Source organism: Ochotona princeps, chromosome 29, assembly GCF_030435755.1.
Source record: "Ochotona princeps isolate mOchPri1 chromosome 29, mOchPri1.hap1, whole genome shotgun sequence".
Classification (NCBI taxonomy): Eukaryota; Metazoa; Chordata; class Mammalia; order Lagomorpha; family Ochotonidae; genus Ochotona; species Ochotona princeps.
Genome location: NC_080860.1, coordinates 13281384 through 13306424, shown reverse-complemented (window position 1 = coordinate 13306424; position 25041 = coordinate 13281384). Strand labels below are relative to the sequence as shown.

At 50.2% G+C, this 25041-nt stretch overlaps 1 protein-coding gene across 1 annotated transcript in view; it reads right to left on the bottom strand.

The window, feature by feature from the left end:
* The window catches only part of MYO18B (myosin XVIIIB), a 206512-nt gene that overhangs the window by 147150 nt on the left and 34321 nt on the right, over positions 1-25041 (bottom strand). The window contains 6 exon segments of the mRNA XM_058656733.1: positions 1508-1667; positions 6170-6317; positions 8296-8376; positions 11430-11622; positions 13045-13135; positions 15560-15733. Coding sequence (XP_058512716.1) covers positions 1508-1667; positions 6170-6317; positions 8296-8376; positions 11430-11622; positions 13045-13135; positions 15560-15733 — 847 coding nt within the window.

The window sequence follows — 25041 nt, the reverse complement described above, 5'->3', positions numbered from 1 at the left end:
ATGACGGGTGCTCAGCTCTACAGGTGCAGGGATAGGGACCATGCAATGACAGTCCAACAGGACTGTGGTTTCCCAAAATGCCCAGTCTCTGCACACCTCTGGGCTGGGACTTGGCATATAGTGGTCCTTTACACCCTAGAGTATACCTGGATCACCTGGGACACTCACCAGATCACCAAAGGCTTGTCTTATCTAACATGAGCAAAAGGTTTCAGAGCAGGAAGGAAGTTTACAAGACTTCAGACCTATGCTGAAGGCCTGCCAGGTCCCAGGCCCCATGATCAGCTGTCTGGGATTCAACATCACCTAATATCTCATGTGGGTGTTATCACTCCCATTTCTCAGATTCTGAAACTGAGTTCCAAGCCACACAGCTTGAGAGAGGTAAAGGCAGAGTGTGGACCCTTGCCTGAGTCCACACCTACGCCACAGTCACTGAGTCTGGCAGCCTTGTCAGACTCCCACTGCGTCCTACAGGAAGCCCTGTGGAAAGAAAGCGGCTGCCCACACTTACTCAGGTGACACAGGAAAAGCCGTGGGATCTGACCCTTCAGTTCCTCTCCAGTCCCCTAGGTACTCTTCGCTCCCCTCTGTCCCTGCCATGATCTCACTTCCAGGTCTGCATGCACACCAACCCTGCCAGACACTGAGTTCCTGGTCCACCCTGATCTTGTCCTGAGAACTGGCCAAGGATCACTTAGGTGCAGCTGCATTCCCACTCCGCCATGGTTTTGCTGTGTGAACAAAGGCCAGCCACTTCAGCACTGCAGCCTCAGTTTTCTCATCTGTGAAATGGTGCTGAGGATAGAGGCATCCTCTAAGGAGTCTGGTTAAAAAGCACTGGCGCTGACATAAGGCGTGTCAGTGACAGCCACTGCATGTGCCTTCCTCCCAGTCACCAGCACCTCCCTGGTGGTCTTCACTTTTCTTGTCTCCAAGCTCTGCACCTGTAGGATTCTAGCACTGCCTTTGGGAGGCGCGTGCGCGCGCACGCACACACACACACACACACACACACACACACACAGAGGAAACAAGCATTTTGCAATAACTCTCAGAATTGAAAGGGACATCCTGCCCAGCTCCATGCCAGCATTCCTAGGTTGAGCACCAGGGAACAGCATGAACTTTTCTCAATGCTACAAAACGTATCATTTCAGTTTTATGACCCCACAGAGTGCTACCATGTCCATAAAACTTGTTGCAGTCACATCCTCTTCCTAGACACTTAACCACAGGCAAAAAGCCAGAACAAGAAGTCACAGCTTCATAACTTTTAAGCTACCTCCCCAGGTAGCCAGCTCCTTTGGCTCGGTTGGAGTCACTCTGGCCCTAGGGGTGATCTCCCACAGCTCCAGTACAGGGACGTTCTCTGTCTTCTGACTTGGGGAGGTGGGTCCTGGACCAGCCTTCGCTCAGGGTGTGCTTGAGGTTGTGGGGTCCTGGGAGGTGGGAGGCAGAAAACAGCCCTCTCCCAACACCCATCCCTGACCATCGCTCCACTTACCTTTTCGACTGTTGCAGGAGCTGGGGGGCATCCAGGGCTGCAAGGTTGGGCTTGGCCCTGTGCAACCAGCCGGTGAGGTCATAACGCACAGGGTCCTGTCCCAGCTGGTGGAAGATCTCACAGTGGAGGGGCTGTTCGCAGGGGCGCAGGGCAGAGGTCCCTGAAATCACACATGGTGGTCTGAGCGATGGGGCACTTAGCAAGGAGTGGGCAACCCCAAGGGCTCAGTGTCTCCGTGTGACTGTGTTTCCAGGTAATTAGAGCTACCAGCAACAGGCACCTGCATTTCTCATGTGTTATGGCATTGTTGAGCATTATTTTCCCAAGGGGATTTTATTCTCCCTTGCTTTATTCAAGCCAAATGCCTATCCGTTTCCCAAGCATCGATGCATATATGGTATCTTCAAGAATGTCAATATATGTGTGAGCACTTCAAGAAGTAAAAAGGTGTGTTTATTTGGGAACTCAATTATTTTGTAATTTGAGAGGCAGAGACAGAAAGAAAGATATGTGAAAAGAAGATAGCTCCCATCTGTTTTTTCCACTTTCCAAATGTCCACAACAGCCAGGAGTCCAAGCTCTATCCATGTCCAGGTCTCCCCGACGGGTGACTGACACCCAACTGCTGACCATCACCGCTGCCCCCAAGGATCCACACAAGTAGGAAGCAGGAATCAGAAGCCAAAGCCAGGATTCTGATCTAGGAACCCGAGTGGGACTCAGGCATATTAACTGACACCTTAGCCACCAGGTCAAATGCCTGCCCACAGTACTCGGTCCCTTTAAATCCATGCATATAGATACTGACTTGTGGTTTTACAAAGACATTTATTTGAAAAGGACTACTGCAGATTTGATATGTGAATTATGTTCACTTTCTGAATTGCATGACAATACACAATTAGTTTATAAACTATGTATTTGAGCGCCACTTAAAATTATTTCCAATATCATTCATCAAATAACTGCAAAGCTCAGTCTTGGGAGATGCAGGCACACTCTGGGTTTTTGGAATGACGCTGGGGACATTAGTGGACTTGTGATGGGGTTGAGAAAATCTTAGCCACTCTGTTCCATACATAACAAGGTGAAAGGGGTCAACCTGCCTAATTCTCTGAGCCTCAGCCCCCACTCTCCAGCCCATATGGCTTCGCTTATACAAAGCTCAGGGAAAGTGCCACTAACAGACAGGCATATTTTGGTACCAAAAAAAAAAAAAATGTTGCCCCAATCCTTGCCTACAAGGGGTTCTCACATGGTTCTTAGAAACTTTGCAGGAAAGAGGGAATCTCAACTAAACTTGAACTATGGTTATGCAACAAGGTGGAGGAACCCACCAGATTCTATGTAATTACAACACAATGTAATTAATGAATAAATTTAATAAAAAAAAAAAAGAAACTTTGCAGGGAGTTCAGAACGTTTTAGCACCAAAGTGAGCTTCTCTTTCAATTCCGTGTTGCCATGATCTGCTTGAAGTACTCCTGCACACATACTGCACGCTAGTAAAAGGCTTACAGGAGGGCCTGGCACAATGATTCAATAGCTAAATCCTTGCCTTGCAAGTGCTGGGATCCTATATGTATGCCGGTTTGTGTCCTGACTGCTCCACTTCCCATCCAGCTCCCTGCTTGTGGCCTGGGAAAGCAGTAGAGGACGGCCCAAAACCTTGGAACCCTGCACACCCATGGCAGACCCGGAAGAAGTTTCTGGCTTCAGATCAGCTCAGCTCTGGCTGTACGGGCACTTGAGGAATGAACCAACGGACAGAAGATTTTTCTGTCTCTCTGTAAATCTGCCTTTCCAAATAAAACTAAATCTTTTTTTTAATAAAAAAGTGGTTATGTGTGTTCTGCTTTAGTTCTTGCATCTGTTCTGGATGATCTGACATTGTTTGCTCATCCTCCTTGTCAGCATATCTGTCCGCATTCATTAGACTCTTTAGTCTGCTCAAATCTTAATGTGCTACTTCTAAACGGCAGTAAAGGGCTGGGAGAGGGCAGCCATTGGGCATAACAGCCAATGGCCCCAGTTAGGACGAAGTTCCGTATCTAATGCAGTGCCTGAGTTTAGCACCCAGGTCCAGCACCTGACACTTGCTAATGCAGCTTCTAAGAGGCACCAATCATCTCTCAAGTGATCCGGTCCTAGCCACCCACAAGGGAGGCCTGCATTGAGTTCTCATCTTCATCTTTGGCCTGACCTGGCAAGCAGTCACAAACATGTAGGGAGTAAACCAGTACATGGAAGCATCTTCTCGCTCTTTCTCCCTCTCTCTCTCAAATGAGCACCAATTTTAAAATAAAATTAAAATAAATATCAGTGAAAGTATTTCTTGAAACTGCCAAATGAATACAGTCTGAGGGTCTTGTAACTTCCTGGGCGGCCTCAATGTTTTGCATCCATGAAATCACCAGCAGTAGCTACATTGCGGGGAGGGCAGCATCACTAAGAACTCCCTAATAGTCCTGTGAGAGCCTAATAGTCCCAAGGGGGAGAGAAAAGCATCCCAACAGGTTCTGGCACAGACATCCACCACGCAGCACACCCACCTCCCTCCATGGGACAGGGAGCACCCCGAAGGCAGGGGTTGTGTTTCTAAGCCATTACACCAGCAGCCAGCAGAGCTGGGCTCTGAATGAGGACTCCCCCTCTCCCGCAAAGCTTGGGGAGGAAGACAAGAGAACAAAGGATGCTGGTATCTGCAAAGTCCCAGGCAGGTTCCTGGTGTTCTCTGCTGCACCTGCTGACTCTGACCCGGCTCAGTGAGGTGAGCATCACAGGGCTGCTTTCCAGAAATCTGACGGTGATGTTCAGAGACAGGAGGCAGCTTGACTGCAGGAGTTCAATGTTTGCGGCAGAGCCGCCCCTGTCCTGAGTGGTGGCCCAGCTCATGAAGATGCAACATTTTTCAGGAAAACAATGCCCAAACCCTGGGACTGCCCACCCCTCCTCATGCACTGCTTTCTCCTGCATTCGGCTTTCACCCATCTAAGGCACTGCACAGGATGCTATGTCTTCCAGATACTCCTAGAAAATGGGGCTGCTAAAATCCTGTTTACTGACAGACATCCACCTTGAATGTCCAGCACAGAGGCCTTCACCCTCAGCTGGAAGCTAGCTGTTCTCTTAATTTCCAGTAAAGCACTCCAGCTGGACGCACCCACTAAGGACTCCATTGAGACCGAGCATATGGAGGTCACCCATGCCATTCACCTGACCGCATCAACGTTCGCTCCACAATCCCCTCCTTGCTCGACCTCTCTGCAGCACCACACGTGATTGAGCCCCTACATCCGAGCCTCCCAAGCACCACATTAACTGGCTTCCCATCTACTGCCATTGCCACGCCTGTTTTTCACCCTGTCCCTGAATCCCTCAACCTCCAGAATGTCCCAGACCTGGGCTCTTCTCTGGCAGTCTCCACTCCCAGGGTGACCTGAACCAGCACCTACACCTCCTGGCAGGTGCGCGTGCTGGGATCTCTATCTCCTGTGCTGGAACATCAGGCCTGCAGGGGCTGAAAATGTTTGTTTTGTTCACTGCTGCCCTTTTTGGGTGAGGATGGCAGCTGTCGCAGACAGAGAGTTCTGTAAATATTTGCTGAACGAACCAGTGAGTGAGGGAGCCCACATCCTGGCCCCCTGAGCTGATCTCATGGCGTATTTGCCTTCCTAAGTGCTCTGGTGGTATGGGAGTCCCCAGCGACTCCAAAGCAGACAAACCTTGTTTGGACTCTGCTTTCTGGCACTCCTCTTCTGGGTGACCTTGACAAGCATCCCTACGCCCTCTGAATATATCTCCTTCCAAATGTCTGACCAAGCCCTCCAAGCATGGAGGACACTACCCTGCAGGAATGCAACCCACTCCCTCAGGGATAAAGGAGTTCTTCACTCTTAACATCGTCATCAACTGACCTGCAACACCTCGCGGCCCACAGCAAGGCTCAGAACTCTGCTAGCCATCTCAGCCGAGCTCCACAATAGAACTTCTAGAGCATGAAAGTCCAGGGTTACCTCCCTTCCCCATGCTGCAAGCACACCCTTGAAAACCATGCATGTCAAGAAGCTTCCTTAGTGTCTCCCAGATGAAGTCAGAGTGGTTGGACTTGAACTTGTGGCTGAACCAATTCCGTGAAATCATCAATCCAAGTTCATCTTTTTCATCTCCCCTCTTGCCTCCTCTCCTGGCATCCCAATACACCACCCCCCATGCTGTGGATTTTTCCATGCAAAATACCTTCTAATGCTTCCCACCTCACTGGGGTGCCAGATTGGGCTGCCTTCTCAACACTACTCCATGGATCGAACTTTTCAACACCTTCCTTTCACAACTCTGACCATGCATCCAACTACCTAGTGCCATTTAGTGATCTCATGGCTCTAGGGTTAAGACCAAAGAAAGAGAGTGCATGACCAGCCAATGTCCCAGGTGTGGGCTGAGCCCAGTTGCTCCCTGTCCCCTCCTCGAGAGGACATGACTCAAGCAGGCTGGGGCCCCACCATATGGAAGAGCACTGGGATGAATTAACACATCAAGGAACAGAAACACAAGCCCACCTATTTCTCTTCTGGGAACCTCTGTGCAGACCTTGTCAGGGTCTTGCCTGCTACTGACAAGGACAGAAGCCACCAACACCAGGGCTGGATACCATCCACTTACCTTCAGCCTCAGCTTCTTTCTTCTCAAAGGCTGCACACAGCCTCTCGAGCACCACGCTGTCGCTGGAGCCCTCCAACCGAACCTCCTCATCCAACACCCAAAAGAGACCCTTGGCATTCTCAGTGCCTCCTCCAGCTGCCAAGTGGACCTGCAGGAGAGATCCAGCACACACTGAAGGGCCGATCACCCCCAGCAGAGGTCAGTCCTGGGCTTCTCTTCAAAAGGGCAGGGGATGCTCTGAGCCAAAGTCAGCAGGACCCCCAAACGCTCAGCAAACTAAGTTCCTAATGGTCCCCAAGGCTCTCAGCATTGATGCCACAAAGCTGTGCTAACCTTCTGGTCTTGTGGGATCTGAATTCTCCCTGTGTTCCCATCCATGGGGAAGCCATCTACAAACTACACACATCGAGAGACACTTAAGTGGCCAGTCCCAGGCCTGTGCACAGCCAAACATGAAAGTCCTGGCTGTGGCTATACCACTTCCTCTTAGAGGGCTCTGTCTCTTTTTTTTAACCAAAATCTTGAAAAGGGAGAATGAGAAATGTGTACTTAAAGGGCATCTCAGAGGAAAAGCTGAGCATGATTTGATAGCAGACGTGGATTTTTAAATGCGACCACAAGCTCCCCAGGCTGCCAAGGCAACCCTGTCATTTTGCATGTGAGAATTAGAGAAGGACCTGCAGGAGTTTACGGAGCTTCTCCGAAGGCCTGCAAGAAGATAGCACATTGCACACAGCACTGAGTGCTTACAGAAGAAATGGAAGTCTACACCTACCTAGCATGCCTGCGACAGAGAGGCTGCCCAGAATGTGGACCCATGGGTGTCAATGCTAGGGAGGAAAAAAATGAGAGCCCTGCACAAGCCAGCTGGTCAACCTAACTGGGAAATGTGGGTCTGCACCGCTCAGAGGCCCAGAGAAAGAAAGGAAGGTACGTGGCCAGGGTGACACAGAAGGTCATGGGGCAGAGGTAGAATTGGATCCCTGGTATCCCAGGCTTTCTCTCTTGGGATTAAAGCCAGCAGCCTGTCCACCCTCAACAAGCAATCATTTGCAGAAAAGCCCATGGACCTGGGGACTACAGCACTCTACCTAGCAGAGACCACCCAGCCCTTGCAAGGGAGTCCTGAGGGAAAGGAGAACAAAGCAGGGAGAGTCCACCAGAAATAGACACCTGTGGGGCAGCCAGCAGGGCTTGCAACAGGGAGGGTTTGCAGTGACAGGCACTGCCCACTATGTGTCCTGAGAGCGCTCAGGAGCCATCACATGGTGGCCATGGGAGACAAGGAGGGAGGTGGAGGGCAGCCTGCAGCACCAAACAGCAAAAGGAAGGACTGTTGTGGGACTCCTTTGTGTTGCTTGGTGAGCAACATCTCATTGACTGTGAGCCCACCTATCCAGGGGAGAGCATCGTCCCTTTTTTGCAGATGAGAAAACTGAGGCTCAGAGAGGTGAATGAGCATGCTCAAGGTCTTCAAGATTGGATTCAAACCTGGCAGACCACACAGCCCAAGCACATCCTCACGAACATGTGAGAGTGGGGAGGAGATGAGCCCAAGGACCCAGGGCAGTTTCAGAGCAAGCGGGAGCAGGATGCAGGTAGGGTCAGGAAAGTGGGCCTCAGGGGTGGGGGCAGGAGTGCAAGACTCTGATATCCCCAGTTGAGAGCTTACCTGTTCCCCTCTCCCCTCGCCACAAGGCCATTCAGGGGCCTGGGCCCAACATGATGCTATACATTCCCTGAGGTCCCTCAGTCTCCACCCAGCACAACACCTGCATCTTAACCCTGATGGTTCCCAGGCAAGAGTGGCTATAGGACCATTGGACAAGGACCCTAAGTTTCTGTGGCTCTGACTCCAGGCTCCCCTGGAGTCTCTGTAAGAGCCACTCAGACCCCAAGCCCAATCATGCTGCCCAAGTTGAGACCAATTGAGTTTCCCCTAGTCCAGGCCACACCCCAGTCCACTTAGTACAGAATCTGGGGGTACAGTGCTTCTGACAACCCCCGCATGATTCCAGATGCAGGAAGTATAGGTGCCTGCTGGCTTAATGCTTTCCATCAGCTGGCGCTGCCATGAAACAGCCACATGGCACATGGGAGCCTGGCTTCCCCGAGCTCCAGGTTACCTGGGAGGGACTCTGGTCCACAACAGCCACTGAGGTCGCTGGGGAGGACTCCGGGAGATCGAACTGCACGGGAACACCTTCCTGGAAAGTCACAGGATTTAATAGTTAGCACCTGCAGTGAGCTGATGAGGGAGCGGTAAGGGAGGGGTGTAGAACAACAGGAAGAAAGAGAAGTGGGTTCTTTCATCACCATTCAGCTCGTTTGTTTTAGAATGTTTATCAATTGCCTGTTAGATTGATTTTGAGGGTGAGAGAGACACTTGTATCAGATGCTGCCCTACTCCAATGCTCACAACACCCAGGGCAGGGCTGAGTCAAAGCTGGGAGCCAGGAACTCAACCCAGGTCCCCCAACTGGGAGGCAGGAAGCCAACCGTTCAAATTATTCCAGAAAGCTGCAATCTGAGGCTGAACCAGGACTCGAATGCACGTATCTAGAATAGGATAATATCCCAAGCAGCTTCTTAGCAGCCAGGCCCAATGCTTACCCCATTAGGCCTTAAAAATAATCACTTGGTGTGATAGACCCCACATAATGTAAGCCTCATCTCCTTTATCAATTTCAAGTGCATGGACCAGTGAGTGTTAAGGGTACATTCACACTGTTGGGCAACCATAGCTGGCTAGCCACCTCCAGCACGACTTAATCCTACAAAGACCACCAAAGAGCTTCCCATCCTCCCGCGGCTCTGTTACCTGCTGTTTTGCCACCCATGTCTGTGGCTCTGACCGCTCAAAGTACCTCATGTTAGCAAATCTGGCTTTTTTTCACTTAACATAATGCCCTCTTAGGGTATTTATTTATCACTGGTGCAGCTGTCCACGTTTCCTTCCTTCCGAAGATCGCACATCCACCACTCTTTGTGGACCTGTCTCCTGAGACAACATTTGGACTGCTCTCACCTTCCAGCCACCATGAAGCAGGGTGCTGTGACAGGTACAGGTGTACACATGTCTGGTCAGGACCCTGCATTCATTCTTTGAGGTCAATCCTCAGAAGTGAAACTGCTGAATTGTGCAGGAATTCTACCTTTCTGAGGAATTTTGCCTTTCTGAGGAACGGCTACATTGTGCATCTCGATGGCTGCCCCATTCTTCTCTCCTCTCCACAGTGAACAGGGTTTCCTACTTCTCCATGTTCCGCTCCCCACCCCAACCCTCAATGCTTGCTGTTTTCTAGCCTGGATGTGGTTTGGTAGCATTCTGTTTTCAAGGTAGCCATGCTAGTGGGTGTGCAATGATCTCCCACTGTCACCTGACTCCCAGGATTCCTGAGGTGGAGCATCTATTCATGTGCCTCCTGGCCATTTATGTATCTTTGGGGAAAAAAAACATCTCTTCATTGGCTCAGATTTTAATTGGATTCCCCTGCATTCACTACCTCTTCGATCTCAGATAGAAAGAAAGATTACATGGCTAGGTTCTGATAACAACTTGCCGTTGTCCATCGTTCCAGTAATTCAGGGCAAACTTTAAAAATATTTTCTGAGAACATAGTGAGTGTTGAGCTAAGTGCTCGCTGCTGGGGAGGAATCAGTATAAACTAGGGATAATCATAGGTGCTACTAAAAAGAACCACAAGTTTCCAGACAGTGCTTTGCACAAAGATGTTCACTGAGGTCGAGCAGAAGCAAGCTGATCCCAGCCACAGCCGGCCTGCAACAGCTCAACACCAACAACTCCCCTATACACACATACACACGCACACACCTTTCCACATGCTTAGTGACCATCTGTACCTCTTCCCTGCAGAAGTATCTATTGGTGTGATGTGCCCAGAATGACCCGAGAGAGTCCAGCCAAGATCATCAGAAGTGCCCACCCACCTAACATCTGACCATAGACTTGGAGCGGTCCTGCCCAGACCCAAGGGGCTCCCAGCATCCACAGAGGCTCTTACTTTAATGCCACTCTATATAACACCATTGTCGCAGATCCTAACTGATACACAAGTATTACTGTCCCCATCATCCATGTGACAAAATCAAGGAAGGGTCAGAGGAGGCAAGTGACTCCTGGGGCCACACAGCCGATGAGGCTGATGGAAACTGATCTGTGTGGATGTTTTCATTACACTGCAAGGAAGTCACTATAATTTCAACACCTGTCACCCTGTTGATAAACAATGTGGCCACGCCTAGTATTTGTTATTTTCACTTGCTGGAGTCAACATGGCCATCTTCAAAGAAGGGAGTAGATATGGGGCAGGAGCCTACTAGGGTCCTGGCTGTGTTCCCATTGCCACCTGGCTGACAGATGAGCATGCATGTTCTCTTGGATAGTCATTGAGCTGTGTCCCTGTGGTATGTTGCCTTTTCTCTCTTGTTGTGGTTAGAGAGTGTCCCCTCCAAAATTCAAGCACTGGAATTTAGTGGTGGGGACTGGCATTGTGGCGTGATGGGACAAACACCACTTATGATTATTGCTCTCATGTGAGAGTGTCAGGCTGAGAAATGGCTACTCCGCTTCCCTTCCAGCCTCCTGCTAAGGTGATTGGAAAAGCAGAAGCTGGATAAAGTACTTGAGCACCTGCTACCCTAGGTAGGAAACCTAGCTGGAGTTCCAGGTGCCTGGCTTCAACCTGACCCAGCCCTGGCTGTTGTAGCCATTTGGGAAGTGAACCAGTAATCTCTTTCTCTCTCTCTCCCTCCCTCTCTCCCTCCCTCCCTCCCTCTCTCTCTCCCTCCCTCTGGATCTTAATGCCATTTAGGGAGTGACCCAGAAGATGTAATAGCTTTCTGTCTCTCTTACCCACTGCCCCCTGATTACTCTGCTTTTCAGATACATAAAATAAATCTGCATTAAACCATAAAATGCCTTTGTGTGGGGGAGAGAGTGACCCTTGAGAACAGCTTTAGCTTTGGTAAAGAGGACGTGGAGAAGGAGTAGGGACAGATGCACAAGCCAGGCTCCAAAGAAGCACGTAGGTCCCGGCCTTTGAGGGCCGGGGTACAGGAGGCAGTGAGTAGTGAGCTCTTGAGGCAGGCAAAGAGCGGAAGCAGCCTGGGGAGAAGGGGCTTTGTCCCAGAGAGGAGGACCACACAGAGTGAAGACTGAGACTGGAGGCCAGAGAGCCCACCAATTCCACGCAAACCCACCTGCTTCACCCAGCTCCCAGCCCCAAGCCAGATGTACCTCCCGGTGTCGCTCCAACGTGGAGATGAAGGTCCGCTGGTGGAAGAGCAGCTGCAGGCGCTCATGAGCATAATTGTGACATAGTTCCTCAAAGGTGGCCGCCCGTTCCTTGCCCTGATGCCGTGGACTTTGGAAGCCTGGACAGTCCACCACCATGATGGAGGCCACGGAGAGGTGTTGGGATGAAAAGGACCTGGGTAGGAGAAAAGGCAGATCCCGGGATGATCTAGGTCCTGAGAACCCACTGGTCCAAGCCTCCTTCTCTTCCTCCTTCCCTGCCCACTCCACACCCACAGGGATGAAGAAACTGCAGCAGCATGCCAGTGTGTTCAAGGATCCTGCAAATCCTGTTTCAGAACCAAGCTTCCCCATGGACTGACTGTGTCAGCTTCGGTGAGCTGGTCAACCTGCCTGGGTTTCCTGAACAACAATGGGGGGGTCACTGAGGGAGCTCAAAATTGCAAGAAGGATCAAAGGAGGTGAAGTTACAACCCAAGCCTCGGTTCCTGCTCCCAGGGACACACTGAGCAAGAAAGGCCATTTTGCACAGCGCTGTGCCAGTTTATGCCACTCCTTCGAGTCACTGTTGCCTGGGATCTTCCAGCAGCACCTGCCCGAGTGGACAAGGCAAGGATTATTCTCATCAAAATGCAGCAGCCCAGATGCTTTGGAGCTGGATGCACCTGAGCCTGCACCCTCACTCTGTAGAGAAGAGCCTGTGACTCCTGGAGCACCAGCGACCTTGGCTGGGAAAAGCTTAATGGTGAAGCCTGGTTGGAGAGTGCTGGGGAGGGCGGGATGTGGCAGGCATCCATCACCAGGAAGTATACTCAGCAAGTGTTCTTGGCTGTTGTTGCCATTGGCATGATCAGTTTCAGGGGGTGACATGGGACTGCCACTTCCTCTGTTAGCTCTTTGCTCTTGCTGAAATTTTCCTCGACCCAGACCTACAGCCTGTTGCAGGCTCACAAACGGGGGGCCAGAATTCTGGTGTAGCACATAAAACCTGTAACACCGTCAGCCATACAGGCACTGGTTCTAGAACTGGTTGCTTCTCTTTCAGTATAGCTCCCTACTGAGGTGCCTGGGAAAGCAGCAGGAGACAGCTCAAGCGCTTGGGCACCTACATCTGTAGGGGAGACCCAGACGAAGCTCCTGATTCCTGGCTTTGGCTGGCCCAGATCTGGCTGTGGCAGCTACTTGGAGAGTGAACCAGCGGATGGAAAATCTCTTAGAGTTAAAGGATCCCAAGCAAGTTGAACAAATGGTACAACCCCTGACCCCAAATCCTTGTCGAAAAAGCATTGGTGACTATTAACAGTATCTTTATCAGCACCCTTTGGAAGAGTTGTGTGAATTCCTCATCTCCTTTTATCCTTGCTGTTGACCCTGGGTGGGGTGGAGCTGTTTTTACCAATGCAGCAAGGGAAGTCAGGCAAGTGGGCAGACTCGCCTTAGTCGCACAGTCGGGGTGGGGGTGGTTATAGTGGGACTGAAACTCGGCTACGCCTACTTGGAACCCCTCTCCTCCACTCAAAACACACCATGCTGTTAAAGCACCCTGGGCTCACACTCCTCCTTGTCCCTGTCAGAGGTGGACAGTGGCCACCATTACCTGTTGATGAGTGAGACCACGGCAGCAAAGAGCTCTTGATACAGGCCCGAGGCCATGCCCTCCACACACTCTGTGCCTGTCATCTTGAGCCCTGGGGGTCCAGAAAGAGGAAAAGGTGCTGAGCTGGCCTCCTGTGTTCAGGACCCCATCCTTGCTAGGCAGCCTTGGCTGGACAATACAGCCGCAGGGGAAGCCACCCTGCCCCCTCCATGCCCTCTGCAGCTGCCACTACACCCATCTTCTTAGAACACTTTCTACAGAACCTGACCTCCCTTTTCCTTCAGATTGCTCATCCCTCAGGGCTTAGCCCAGAAAGGTCACCTCCCCCAGGAAGCTTTCCTTGATTATTGCCCTACCACCATGAGTCCCATTTGTACCCCTAGCCTGTTTTTACAGCACCCATCACAGTGGCATGGCCTTTTCTGGGTGGTGATTTCATTAGCTTGGGCCTCCCCAATGAGGCTTCGAAGTGTGTCAGTGATGGGAAGTGACTTAAAGTGACAACTCCAATACAGGGTTGGTCTCCCTTTATCTGAAGAAGGACCTGCCAATTTTGACAGCCAAAGTCGTAAAAATGTTCCGATCCTGGGACTGAATAATCTCACTCCTGGGGTTTTAAATGTCTCAAGAAATAATCAAAAGAAACAAAAAGATCTGGGTGCCTGGTTCCTCCCATCGTTGATTTCACTGGCAAAAAGAAATTCTTTTTTTGGAGACAGCCTGAATGTCTGACCCCAGCAAATGGGTTGGATAATTTGCAGGCGATTCGCACAAAAGATGCTTGAAGTTGGGTACAGAGGAGCATTTTCTGCCTACCTGTGATGCGAATACAAATGACAAAGCTTATCAAGCCATAATGGCAGTCGTGGTCTCAATTTTGTTGAAAGACACAGATGCACATGTGAGTACACACACACACACACACACACACACACACACACACACAGTGTTGAACCCAGCACAGGGAGGAGCAGGCAGGATTCAAATCACAGGTCCTGACCCTAAAGTTTGAAATCCAACCACAGAATTAGAAACACAGTTTGTTTCCAAATCTGTACTCCTTAGTGCCTGGAGAAGTTTCAGCTCCTAAATTCTAGGCAACCTTCTCCCCCAACCTCCATCCCCTCCACCAAAGCATTTCCCAGACCTCCTTTAACTCCACCCACAGCCTAGCCAGTTGCTAGGCAACCCACAGCCTCTCAGAATCTCTCCTAAGTCGGCTGGTCCTCTGCCTGCTGAATGCCTACCCTTGAGGCCTTGGCCTGAAAGACTGATACAGACTCACACAGTGTGTGTGTGTTCTATGTACATGCATCTGTACACAGGTCTGTCCACATGCCAGGTGTGTGTGTGTGTGTGTGTGTGTGTGTGTGTGTGTGTGTGAGGGAGGTAACTTTTGAACAAATCATAGCTCACAGCACAGTGCAGACCCGTAAAGAAACATACAGGGCAGAGGCCTCCAAGTGACATCAGCTGTCAAGCTGGCGCCCCAGGAAGGGAGTCGCAACTGTCAGAATCCAAGGGAGCTCAGAGAACAGGGAGGGGGGTGAGGGCAGGGAATGTGGAGAGAAGCCTCAAAGCCACAGCTCAGAGCAACCATACTCAATCACCCCAAACTCTGCAGTCACAAAGAGGGTTACTCAGCAAGCTCTCAGAGGTGACAAGACGCCTTCACCCTCACTCCAGCAGGCCAGGCATTTGGTCCACAGAGGCTGTAGACCTGGGACTCCTAACTCCCACCCTGGCAGGTGCAGGGTGAAATCTCCCTGCTTGTTCACTGTGTTGGGTACCCTCTTGCTCCTCCTGCTAGCTCAGCCCTAGAGGCCATCCCTGGACCCTCTCTTCTCTGTAGGGTTCCTGCTCCCACCCCCATGTCCCACTTCCCTGGTCCAGCCCTCTTGGTTCCCCCACTCCCCTAGGGACATTCGCAGGTTCCCAATGGGACCTCTCATCTCCCGCACATCCCCAACCTCCATTTAGGCTGAGTTGCACCAAGAATAACTCACATCACTTCCTTCCCCTGCTTAAACTACTCTCCAGCTTCCCATGAGCCTAAGAAGGAAAACCTCTCATTCACACACAGCTTCCACGAGCTGAGCCCCACCTTGCACTCCAAACTCCTCTCCAGCCACCCCCATGGCTCACTCAAATCATACCAGCCATCCCCACGCCCCACTCAAATCACTCCAACAGAAAGGGAAGTGTCCCCACACAGCAGGGGCTACACTAATGAGAAACCCAATGGAAACATATCAGTCCCTCAGCACTGCCCACCATGTGCCTTCTCCCCAATACAGATGCCGGCAGCCTTCATGACCACTGGACAAAGCTAATGATGTGACAATAAGCACCATGCTTATACAACTGTAGCATTTCCACCCGTGGTAGCTCCCCCTGCACCTACACAGACTCTTCCCAAGAAGGTCCTAATGACTTACAGAAAGAGCATTGTTGCACTACTGCCATCTAGGAATGAAGAGGACCTGGCCAATTGACAGAGATAGTAGTGGATTACCTGAGCTGGTCTCCTCTTCCTGAAGGCCTCGCCGGCTTGGCCCAGATGTCACCTGCTCAATGATCTGCCGCAGGTGGTGCTTGAAGGTAGCCGTGTTGAGCTCCTCGTACTCACAGCCCAGGGCCTCGGCTGCATGATTGGCCCACTCAAACCTCATGAACTGCTTCCGGCCCACTGTGCCAAGGATAAAGCAGAGGTATGTGGTTGTGAGAGCCCTGGGCACGGGACAGGAGGAGAACCCAAGTGAGTCTGGGCTCCCTTCCCCCTGCCCCAGTTCCAGGCCACTCTCATCTAGGTAGAGAGCTGGAAGAGCTGCCCAGGCCAGCAGAGCCTTTGGGGATGGCCCATGCAGTAGGAGTTACGTTTTGCAAGAGACACGTTCCTGTTTCCTCTGGCTATTGTGCACTTTTTTCAAAGCGGGGAATTGGAAGACTCTTTGCAAAAGTGTGATTCATTCTTCCTTGGGTCCATCTCTCTACCCAGTCACTCTCCCTGCCACCTACCCACTCACCCATGCAGCTACTCACCAGGCCACCCACACAGGCAACCATCTTCCCAGTCACCCATCTGCTCAATATCTATTTATTGAGTGCCACTCCATAATCGGAAGACATGGGGGCCAACCACTAGGAAACTAAGGATGAGCAGGACCGACAAGGTGCCCGTCCGCCTGGCTTTTACGGTCCACTGAAGAAGGAGTGAAGCAATCAGCAAGTCAATACAGAAATCAATAAGATAATTTCAGGTGATGGGAAGGTGAGAGGGAGCTGGCTACATACAGACATAAAGAACCAGGGAAGAGCTTGATAGGTACAAGGGGTGGGGGGAAGGGAGTGCTGTATACACCCAGAAGCACCATGTGTTAGATGCCAGGAATGCTGGTGTGGAAAGGGGGTGACCAGAAGATGCCCAAGACTCAACAGGGAGTCCCTCCACTGTAAAACCACTTAGAAATGGCAGGAAAGTCTCTATGCAACCTGAAAAAATGCTTACAATTGAATGCTCAATGAAAACCAAGAGACCAGAAAACTGTACCATAGCACACAATGTCAATCATTCTACAGTGACATTAAAACAATAAAAAAAAAAAAAAGGAAATTCAGCCAACTATTAACAATCCCAGCTGCGCAAGGAAGTTTAATTTTCCCCAAATCTTCTGCCATGGTTATGTGGAATTGAACAGAACTAAATGACTTGTTCAAAACAAGTAGCTGTGCCATGCTCAGGACATTTTCACCCATCTTTGTATCATCCCATAAATGTGTTTTCCTTTTTTGAACTGAGAATCACGGTTGCCAATAGAGATTCTGCGGTCCCAGGAGACTGCAAGGGCCCAGGCCTTCGAGCAGACGATTGAAGAATCAGTCTCTGCCTGGTGACAAAATGAGAAATTTGAACAAGGATTTGCTCCGGGGTTTCAGTGCTATCCAAGGAGGAAAAGCCCTGGTCCCGGTCCCTCAGGGTATCACAAAAAATCACCACCTTGGCAGCGGGGCGGGGAGGACCTTTTTCCCCAGGGATCATCCTAAGGGTATTCACATCATTCCTGCTGTACAGCTGAAAAGAATGGAGACAGGCAGAATAGATAGTAAGAGTCCTCTAGTCAAAGATTATGACGAGGATGATGAGGGTGATGGTAAGGTGAGGATAGGAATGGTGATGGTGGCAGTAATGATGATAAGACACGGATGATGATAATAGTATTGGTGACTATAAGGTGGAGATGGCGATGATGATGGTAGTGATGATGATGGTTACTGTGACCATTGTGGCGACAACAGTCACACTTTATCCACCACTTTTTATTCAATGCCTTCTTTATTCAGCTCATGGCTTTTGGAGCTAGCCTGTGTGAGAGCACCAGGTATAGCAAATGGGAAAGTGGACCGTACGCTGGTTATAACTGTTTATCATTGCTACTGTTATTAGATCTGCACAAGAGTCATTAAAAATGCACACTATCACCCCCATGTTGCAGATAAAACAACAGATTCCGAGAAGACATCGGCAAACACGCCACCACTAACGGGAAGGACCAGTCTTCCAACAGAATCAGTCCTTTAAATGCCTTCTCTGGGAAATCTATCCTTTCCTTATGACCCTGGCCAGGTTTCCTTTTAAATGAACTCACTTATCTTTCTTTACTTAAAGGACACAGGATTCCATTATCTCCAATGAGAATCCATTATCACCTGTCACAATAGAAAGTAGAAATAAATACAATATGAGCACCAGATGCCATTAGGTCCTAATTGGATACCATTACCTGTGGGCCCTACGCTTTTGCTTTATCTCCCTGTGTGTGTGTGTGTGTGTGTGTGTGTTAAAGAGATGAGCCAAAACAGAATGAGGTGTTAAAGACTATTTACACAGAAGCCAACTTTCTCTTCCCTTCTGGCAACTGAAGGTGAACTCAGCAGGGGGAAACTTCTTGGGTGGGTATATCCTGTACATCCCCTACTTCAACCTCCTCCCTAGCTGCTGCTCCGTGAAGGAAGCCCTCATAATGCAAACCCAAGGACTTTCCCAGCCTTGGGGAGCTGGGAGAAGTCATGGGAGGATCCAGCAATTGCTATCTCCGCCAAGAGGGTTGGTGCTTGGCTCCATGCATTTTATTTTTTTTTTAAAGATTTTATTGTTATTGGAAAGTCAGGGTGGGCTGCTCCTGGTCTGTTCCTCAGACCCCATCCTCATGGCTGAGACGAGGCCTGGCCCTAGGCAATCTACTACCAAGAGCTGGGCTGCTGGGTGGTGGGAAGGCAGGGTGCAGAGCAAGGCCTCATAGATGGGAAGCAGAGTGGCTCCAAGTGCTGACTGCACATAATGTCCATCAGTGCCACTGGGAGCAAAGTGAATCGTGCATCATGCAACTGGGTCCGGTGAGTTTCTTAACTATTTGGACTTCTGAGAACCCAAAGGGTGCATCTTATAAGTCTCTGAGAGGAAAGAAGTTTGGGCCAAGGTTGCTGCCCCATTTGGGAACTTGCAGGACTAAGTTCCCAGAAGACACTAGTTTAAGAAATACTAGTCTTAAACTTTAGAACCCTCTCCTACCCAGGTGACCCTGAGAAACTCAGTCGCTCACCTATCACTTCTGGTCAGCTGTCACTTTTAGGAAGAAGCCAGCTGCGGTTGGAAAGCAGAAATGGATCCCAGCACTGTGGCCCAGGGGCATTAGACCACCACTTTCAAAGTCGGCATCCCATACTGGAGTGTTGGCTTCAGTCCCGGCTGCTCTGCTTCCAATCCAACTCCCTGCTAATGCACCTAAGAACACAGCAAGTTCTTGGGCCCCACCCCCCACACAGGGGAGACCTGGATGCAGTCCCTGACTCCTGGCTTCCACCTGGCCCAGTCGTGGCTGTTACAGCCATTTAGGGAGTGAACCAACTGATAAAAGATCTCGCCCTTTCTGACACTCTTTCAAATAAATAAATGAATCTTTTAAAAAGATCATGTGAAAAAAAAGAAGAAAGGAAGGAAGGAGCAAGCGAAATTAATGGAATAGAGTTGCAATGTTCAAATCCACCTGCCAACGCAGGTTTTCCTCCTTGTGCTCGATACTGTGAAAGAGAAAATAACATAGATACTTTCCCTTATGCACCATGAATTCGATTGCTAACACTTACTGTGGCCTCCCGCACATATTAATAACCAAGTTGTTTCTCCTTCCAACAAAAGCTGTGCTGCTGCTGAATCACTCAACATCACATGACTCACTTACAAGGCTGAGCATCTGTTCCTCCCGCAGACATGGTAATCTGGAGGCCTGGGAAGCAGGAGGCCACCGGCAGGGAGGCCATAACCCCAAAAGCTAGAGTGGCTGAAAGTAAAGCCGTCATTCTGGAGACAGGCCAGAGTTCAAATCCCACCCCTGCCACTTCATGCTGTGGGAGGATGGGAGGAAGCAGAGGGAGTCCCCTGAGCTCTCAGAACTCCCATCTCCTCTGGGAATGATGAATGGAATCTCCCTCTCACAATTCCATGGAAATCAGAGAGGTTACATGAAAGTGCTTCAAAACGTTCATAAGGAAATTGAAAGGATAAATTGCTTCTGGTGCAAAAGTTTTTGAAATTCATGTAGATTTTTTTATATGTATCTCCCATGTGCTTGGTGAACACCTTTTATAGTCCTGGATTTCAATTTCTTAATTTTTTTTAATTCTATTTCAGAGACAGAGAGCTCCCATCTGCTGGGTCACTCCCCCAAATGGGCCCACGAGGGCCCAGAGGTGGGCCAGGCCCAAACCAGAATCCAGGAACTCAGTCTGAGTCTCCCACCTTGGTGGGAGCAACTCAGCTTCTTCAGCTGATACTCGCTGCCTCCTACCTGCACTTTAGCAAGAAGCTGGAACCGGGCCCGGCAGCGTGGCCTAGCGGCAAGGGTCCTCGCCTTGGATGCCCGGGATCCCATATGGGCGCCGGTTCTGGTCCCGGAAGCTCCACTTCCCATCCAGCTCCCTGCTTGTGGCCTGGGAAAGCAGTCGAGGATGGCCCAAAGCATTGGGACCCTGCACCTGCGTGGGAGACCTGGAGGAGGTTCCAGGTTCCCGGCTTCGGATCGGCACGCACCAACCCGTTGCGGCTCACTTGGGGAGTGAATCATTGGACGATCTTCCTCTCTGTCTCTCCTCCTCTCTGTGTATCTGACTTTGTAATAAAATAAATAAATCTTTAAAAAAAGAAGAAGAAGAAGAAGCTGGAACCAGGAGCGGAGCCAGAGCTGGACTCCAACAAGGCTCTCTGATAGGAGATACAGGTGTCCCAACAGGTATCTTTACCACTAGACCAAATGTGCCCATCTGGGGAGTGAACCAGGGGATGGAAGGTCTGTGTCTGTCGCCTCTCTGTCACTCTGCCTTTCAGATTAACAAAATAAATCTTAAAAGAGAAGAAACCCAGAAACCCTGGGCATTGCAGCTGCCGCTCCTCACCTTCCTACGGCACAGGGCTGCCGGCAAACTCTGCCTTCCAGCATTGGCCACTTTAGGGCATGCATTTTTTTAAATGTAATTGTTTACATCCCAGAGCAGCCATTGCAACTTAATGAATGAATTCAATCTGCTCAGAAACTGCAGAATAAATCCTCGCCTGTGGCCCAAAATAGGCTGTGCTGTACCAGCTGTCGGGCAGGGTGCCAGGCCAGCAGCTGGGCTTGGCAGAGAATGCGCAGCCTGTGGCTATGTGGAAAAGCATGTAGGAGGAGCAGGGTCCCAGAGGGGACAGGCTTGGGAGGAAGCGGGTCCAAGGACACATCAGTGGAATCCCCAGGGGAAAGCCTTACACATGGGAGCACAGGGACCTAGGGACTCACAGCAAGAAAGGCCTTGGGATTTCCATGCTGGCTCGGTCCACTTGAGTATCCCTGCCTGCTTCACCCTCCCTTTGTCGACTGTTCTCAAGGTCCAGCTCAGAGGTGTCTGCCTCTAGGACCCCCTAAATGCAGCTGATCTCTCTCAATCTTGGATAGCACCTGCTTAGAATGATGCTTGTAGCCTCAGTGCACTTGGCTGGCTCTCTCTCTTTCTCTCTCTCTCTCTCCCTCCCTCTCTCTCTTTCTCTCTCTCATAAAAAATGGTGTCTTGGAAGGTGAGAGGGGTATTCCAAAACACAATTTCTCATCAACAAATACAGAGGGGAAAAGAAGGAGAGAAAAACAGACAGGGGAAGAAAGGGGAAAGAGGAAACAAAGAGAACAGGAAGGGCAGAGAAAGGATGGATGGATGAGAAGGATTGATGAAGCTGTCAGGATGAATGACCACCAACTCAGAGGTCAGGACCCCTGCCACATCGTCCTGCTGTGTGACCCTGAACCATTAGCTTCCCTTCTCAGGCCTCGCTCCCTTGCCTGCATGAGGAAGGACTTGGGCTTGCCCAGGTGTGAGCCCCTCTCCAGCTCTTGGGTCCCTCACCCAACCAAAATGCTCATCCTCCCCCATGAGCAATGGAACCTTTCCCAAACAAGCAGGTAGGCCTCTGGGGCTGCCAGGACCGCCAGGGCAAACCAAAGCTGGAAAAGTCATCACAGCCTGGCCCACAGCTGCCTTGTGCCTCCCAATTCTGCAACTCGTGATGTCCCTGGTTTTGGAGCTTGCAGGAATGAGCTGACTGATCCCAGACAGCAGTAGAGCCCTGGATGTTAACTGTCTTGGGAAAAAACACAGAGGGGGATGCTGGTCTCTGAGCCGGTGAAGATCCTTTCATTAAGGGCAAGGAGCAGGTGATGGAGGGAGAGAGTTGTCCTTCAGCATGGGAGTGTGGGAGGTGGGGCTCCTGTAGATGTGCCATTTAGACCCTGAGTGAGTGACATCACCTCTCTTGACCTTGGCTCTCCTGCCTACAAATGGAAACGATAATGGGAACCATCCTAGAGGCTTGGAGGATTAAGCAAATGGACCAACTCATACAAAAACCCCGGGGCAGTGGATGGGGTGATGCTCATCAAATTGTAAAAACATGGGGCCCTAATGGCCAACCCACCGGTTCCACCTCCAGAAAGCCACGCTTCCAGTGTATGCACCAGGGACACTGCCAGGAGAGTCTGTGCAGTGACATTCCTGACTCCGGGAAAGAAGGGAATGACCCGAATGCTCAAGAGGAGCACAGTTAGGGAAACTGAGGTCCACGCAGTCAGCAGACAATCACTGACATCCCTGTGAGCAGGCATGGAAAGGGAGCAGAGAGTGGCAACGACACAGCTCACAACACTCAAAGGGCAGAGAAATGGAGCTGGTGTGTGCCGGCGACGTGAAGAACCGCCACCTCTCCACTTGCCAGGTGAGCAGATGTGGCAAGATAGGACGGGTGCTTCTTCTTTAACTTTTATTAGCATCCAGAGAACAAACCCCATAAAATCTAAAAAGATAATCTTACTCCCCTCCCTGCCTCTCCACCCCAGAAATCCCCCTCCTTTCTTCCTTTCTTCCATTTCTTTCATTTTTTCCAAACGCAGAATTTTCTAAGACCCGAAGATAAGGGCTGTTGTTCAGGTTACAGGAATGCACCCTGGTGTTTTGGCTGTGTACTGCATCCACAAAGGATGCCACAGTTGTGGGGAGGTGGAAATTTGATGGCACTGGTTGGGCAGGGTGGAGGTGGGCAGCAGAAGACTAAAAATGTTGCAACTTTCTGTGAGTCTAGAGTTATTTGTAATCAAAAGTTTAAGAAAATAATGAAGCAGCTCTCAGCTGGCTAAGTGGTCCCTTGTGATACCACAGCCAAGGATACACTTGTCAGAACACAGATCTACATGAAGTAGAATATCCAGCTAAGCTAGAGACTTCAACGAAAATAATTCAGTGGGTTGTGGAGCAGTGGGCTAAGTTGCCCCCTAAGACATCAACACCCCATATTGAAACACTGATTCACATCCTGGCTTCTCTGTTTTGGATCCAGCTCCCTACTAATGTTCCTGGCCAGAGCAGGTTGCGGGCACCGGGGGTGTGGCAAGTGATGGCTTAACTACTTGAGTCTCTGTCACCCATGTGGGAGATGCAGATTGAGTTCCAGGCTCCTGGCTATGGTCTAGCCTGGCCCTGGCCAGTTGTGGGCACTTGGGAAGTAAGTCAGCAGTTGGTAGATCAATATATATTTTCTCTCTCTCTCTCCCTTCCTCCCTCCCTATCCCTTTGGTGAACTGCCCTTGCTGAAGATCCTGAAGCATCCCAGAATAAGGAGGGGCTGTCAACAACAGGGATATTGTCTCTCCTTGCAGTGGGCATCTTTGGGACACCCTGCATTACAGGATTGTAGGGCTACTCATAGAGGGATACACATCTTTATCACACTGAGCAGTGACCTGTCTACCTCCTTCAACCAGCACAAGTCCCATTTCCCTGATCCCACTCCGCCTAGGATTTCATGGGTCTCACAGTGCTCTACATTAAGCAATGGGTCAACGGCAAGCAGGCTGGTAAACGCAGTGAAAGTTAAATACACTACGCACCGCGTCAGCCTGCAGAGGAAAAGCAGACCAAGCAAAGCAGCCATCAACACATCACTCATCCTTGCTGCCTACGTGTGCCTTGATGAGGGAACCATGCACAGAGCGACATGTCACAGCCTAACTCTCAGGGGAGAGCTGGCATCATCTCTGGTGTCTGCAAAGCCACGGGACAGGGGAGGATCCAACAGCAACTCAGATTACCATCTTCATGAGAGCCAGGCAGAGCTTCTACATTCAGAGTCAACGTAACGAGAGCTTTACAGGTTTATTTATAGTGTTGTGGCACAGGGGACTAAGCTGCTGGTTGCCACACCAGCTTCCCATAGGGGTGCCAGTTCAAGTCCCAACTGCTCCACTTCCAAGCCAGCTCCCTGCTCATGCACCTGGAAAGGCAGCAGTAACTGGGCCCAAATTCTTGGGTTCTTGTACCCGCATGGGACACCTAGTTGAAGCTCGTAGCTCCCGGTTTGGCCCAGCTCAACCCTGGTCATTGTGACCATTTAGAGAGTGGAATTTCTCTCTCTCTCTTTCTCTCCCTCTCCCAATCTGTAACTCTACCTTTCCAATAAATAAAAGCCTAAAAGCCTTTATTTAAAAATGAAATAAAATGCAGAAGGTTAAACATGAACCCTTACAAAGCCCCCAGCCCCAACCCATGAGAAAGGCCAAATCTTCTCCTCTCTTGGTCTCAACTCATTAATCCTTGCCAACAAGTTCACAATGTGGGGGGACTAGCACTGGCCCCAATTTATGGAGGAAGAAGCTGAGAGCCAGCGAAGCCATCATGAGACTCACTGGCTGACTTCTAGTGTTGGTCTGTCGCACGACTTTCTCCTTCACCACATGGACTGCATGAGTCGAATCAGACCAAAAAACATAATGGAGACCTAAGCACTTCTTAAACCATCCAACACCCGAGTGTTATTCGAGATGGTGGTGGTTGTTCTTAAGAGTCCAGACTCCCTGAGTCTGGGTCACAAGACCTCAGATCTCCCCCTGGGGGGCTGACACTGGATCGAGGCTCTCAAAATAAGTTAGGAGAAAAAAGATGAGACTCAGGGAACAGAATATCATTTGAATGAGAGGGAAAAAAAAAAACTCCTGATTAATGAAAATGATTCTTAATATATTTCAAAATGATCTGTTATGACACAAAGCAAAGACATTTATATACGGCTGTGAAATTCTTAATAGCTGATTTTAGAGCAACTTATTATGAAATCTTCCAAAGCAGAATATATAGTGAGTAAATCATCAGGCAGGCTCCCAGGCCGACTGACAGTAGCTTTTCTTAAAATAATTTATAAGGTGGAGTCGAGGGGCTGAGGGCTGGCAGAAATTATTGCCGTAATCATGTATTAATAAAATATTTATAAATGTGACTTTCTCTCCAATCCTCATGGGTGCCTACATACACAGGTCGGGTCCCTGAGCCCACATCACAGGAAGTACCAACCTGCCCTGGGGGAAGTGGAGACGAGGAGTCACACTGGGTCCCCTCACCTGCCTGGGGACAGGTCAGTTGGCCAGGGCACGC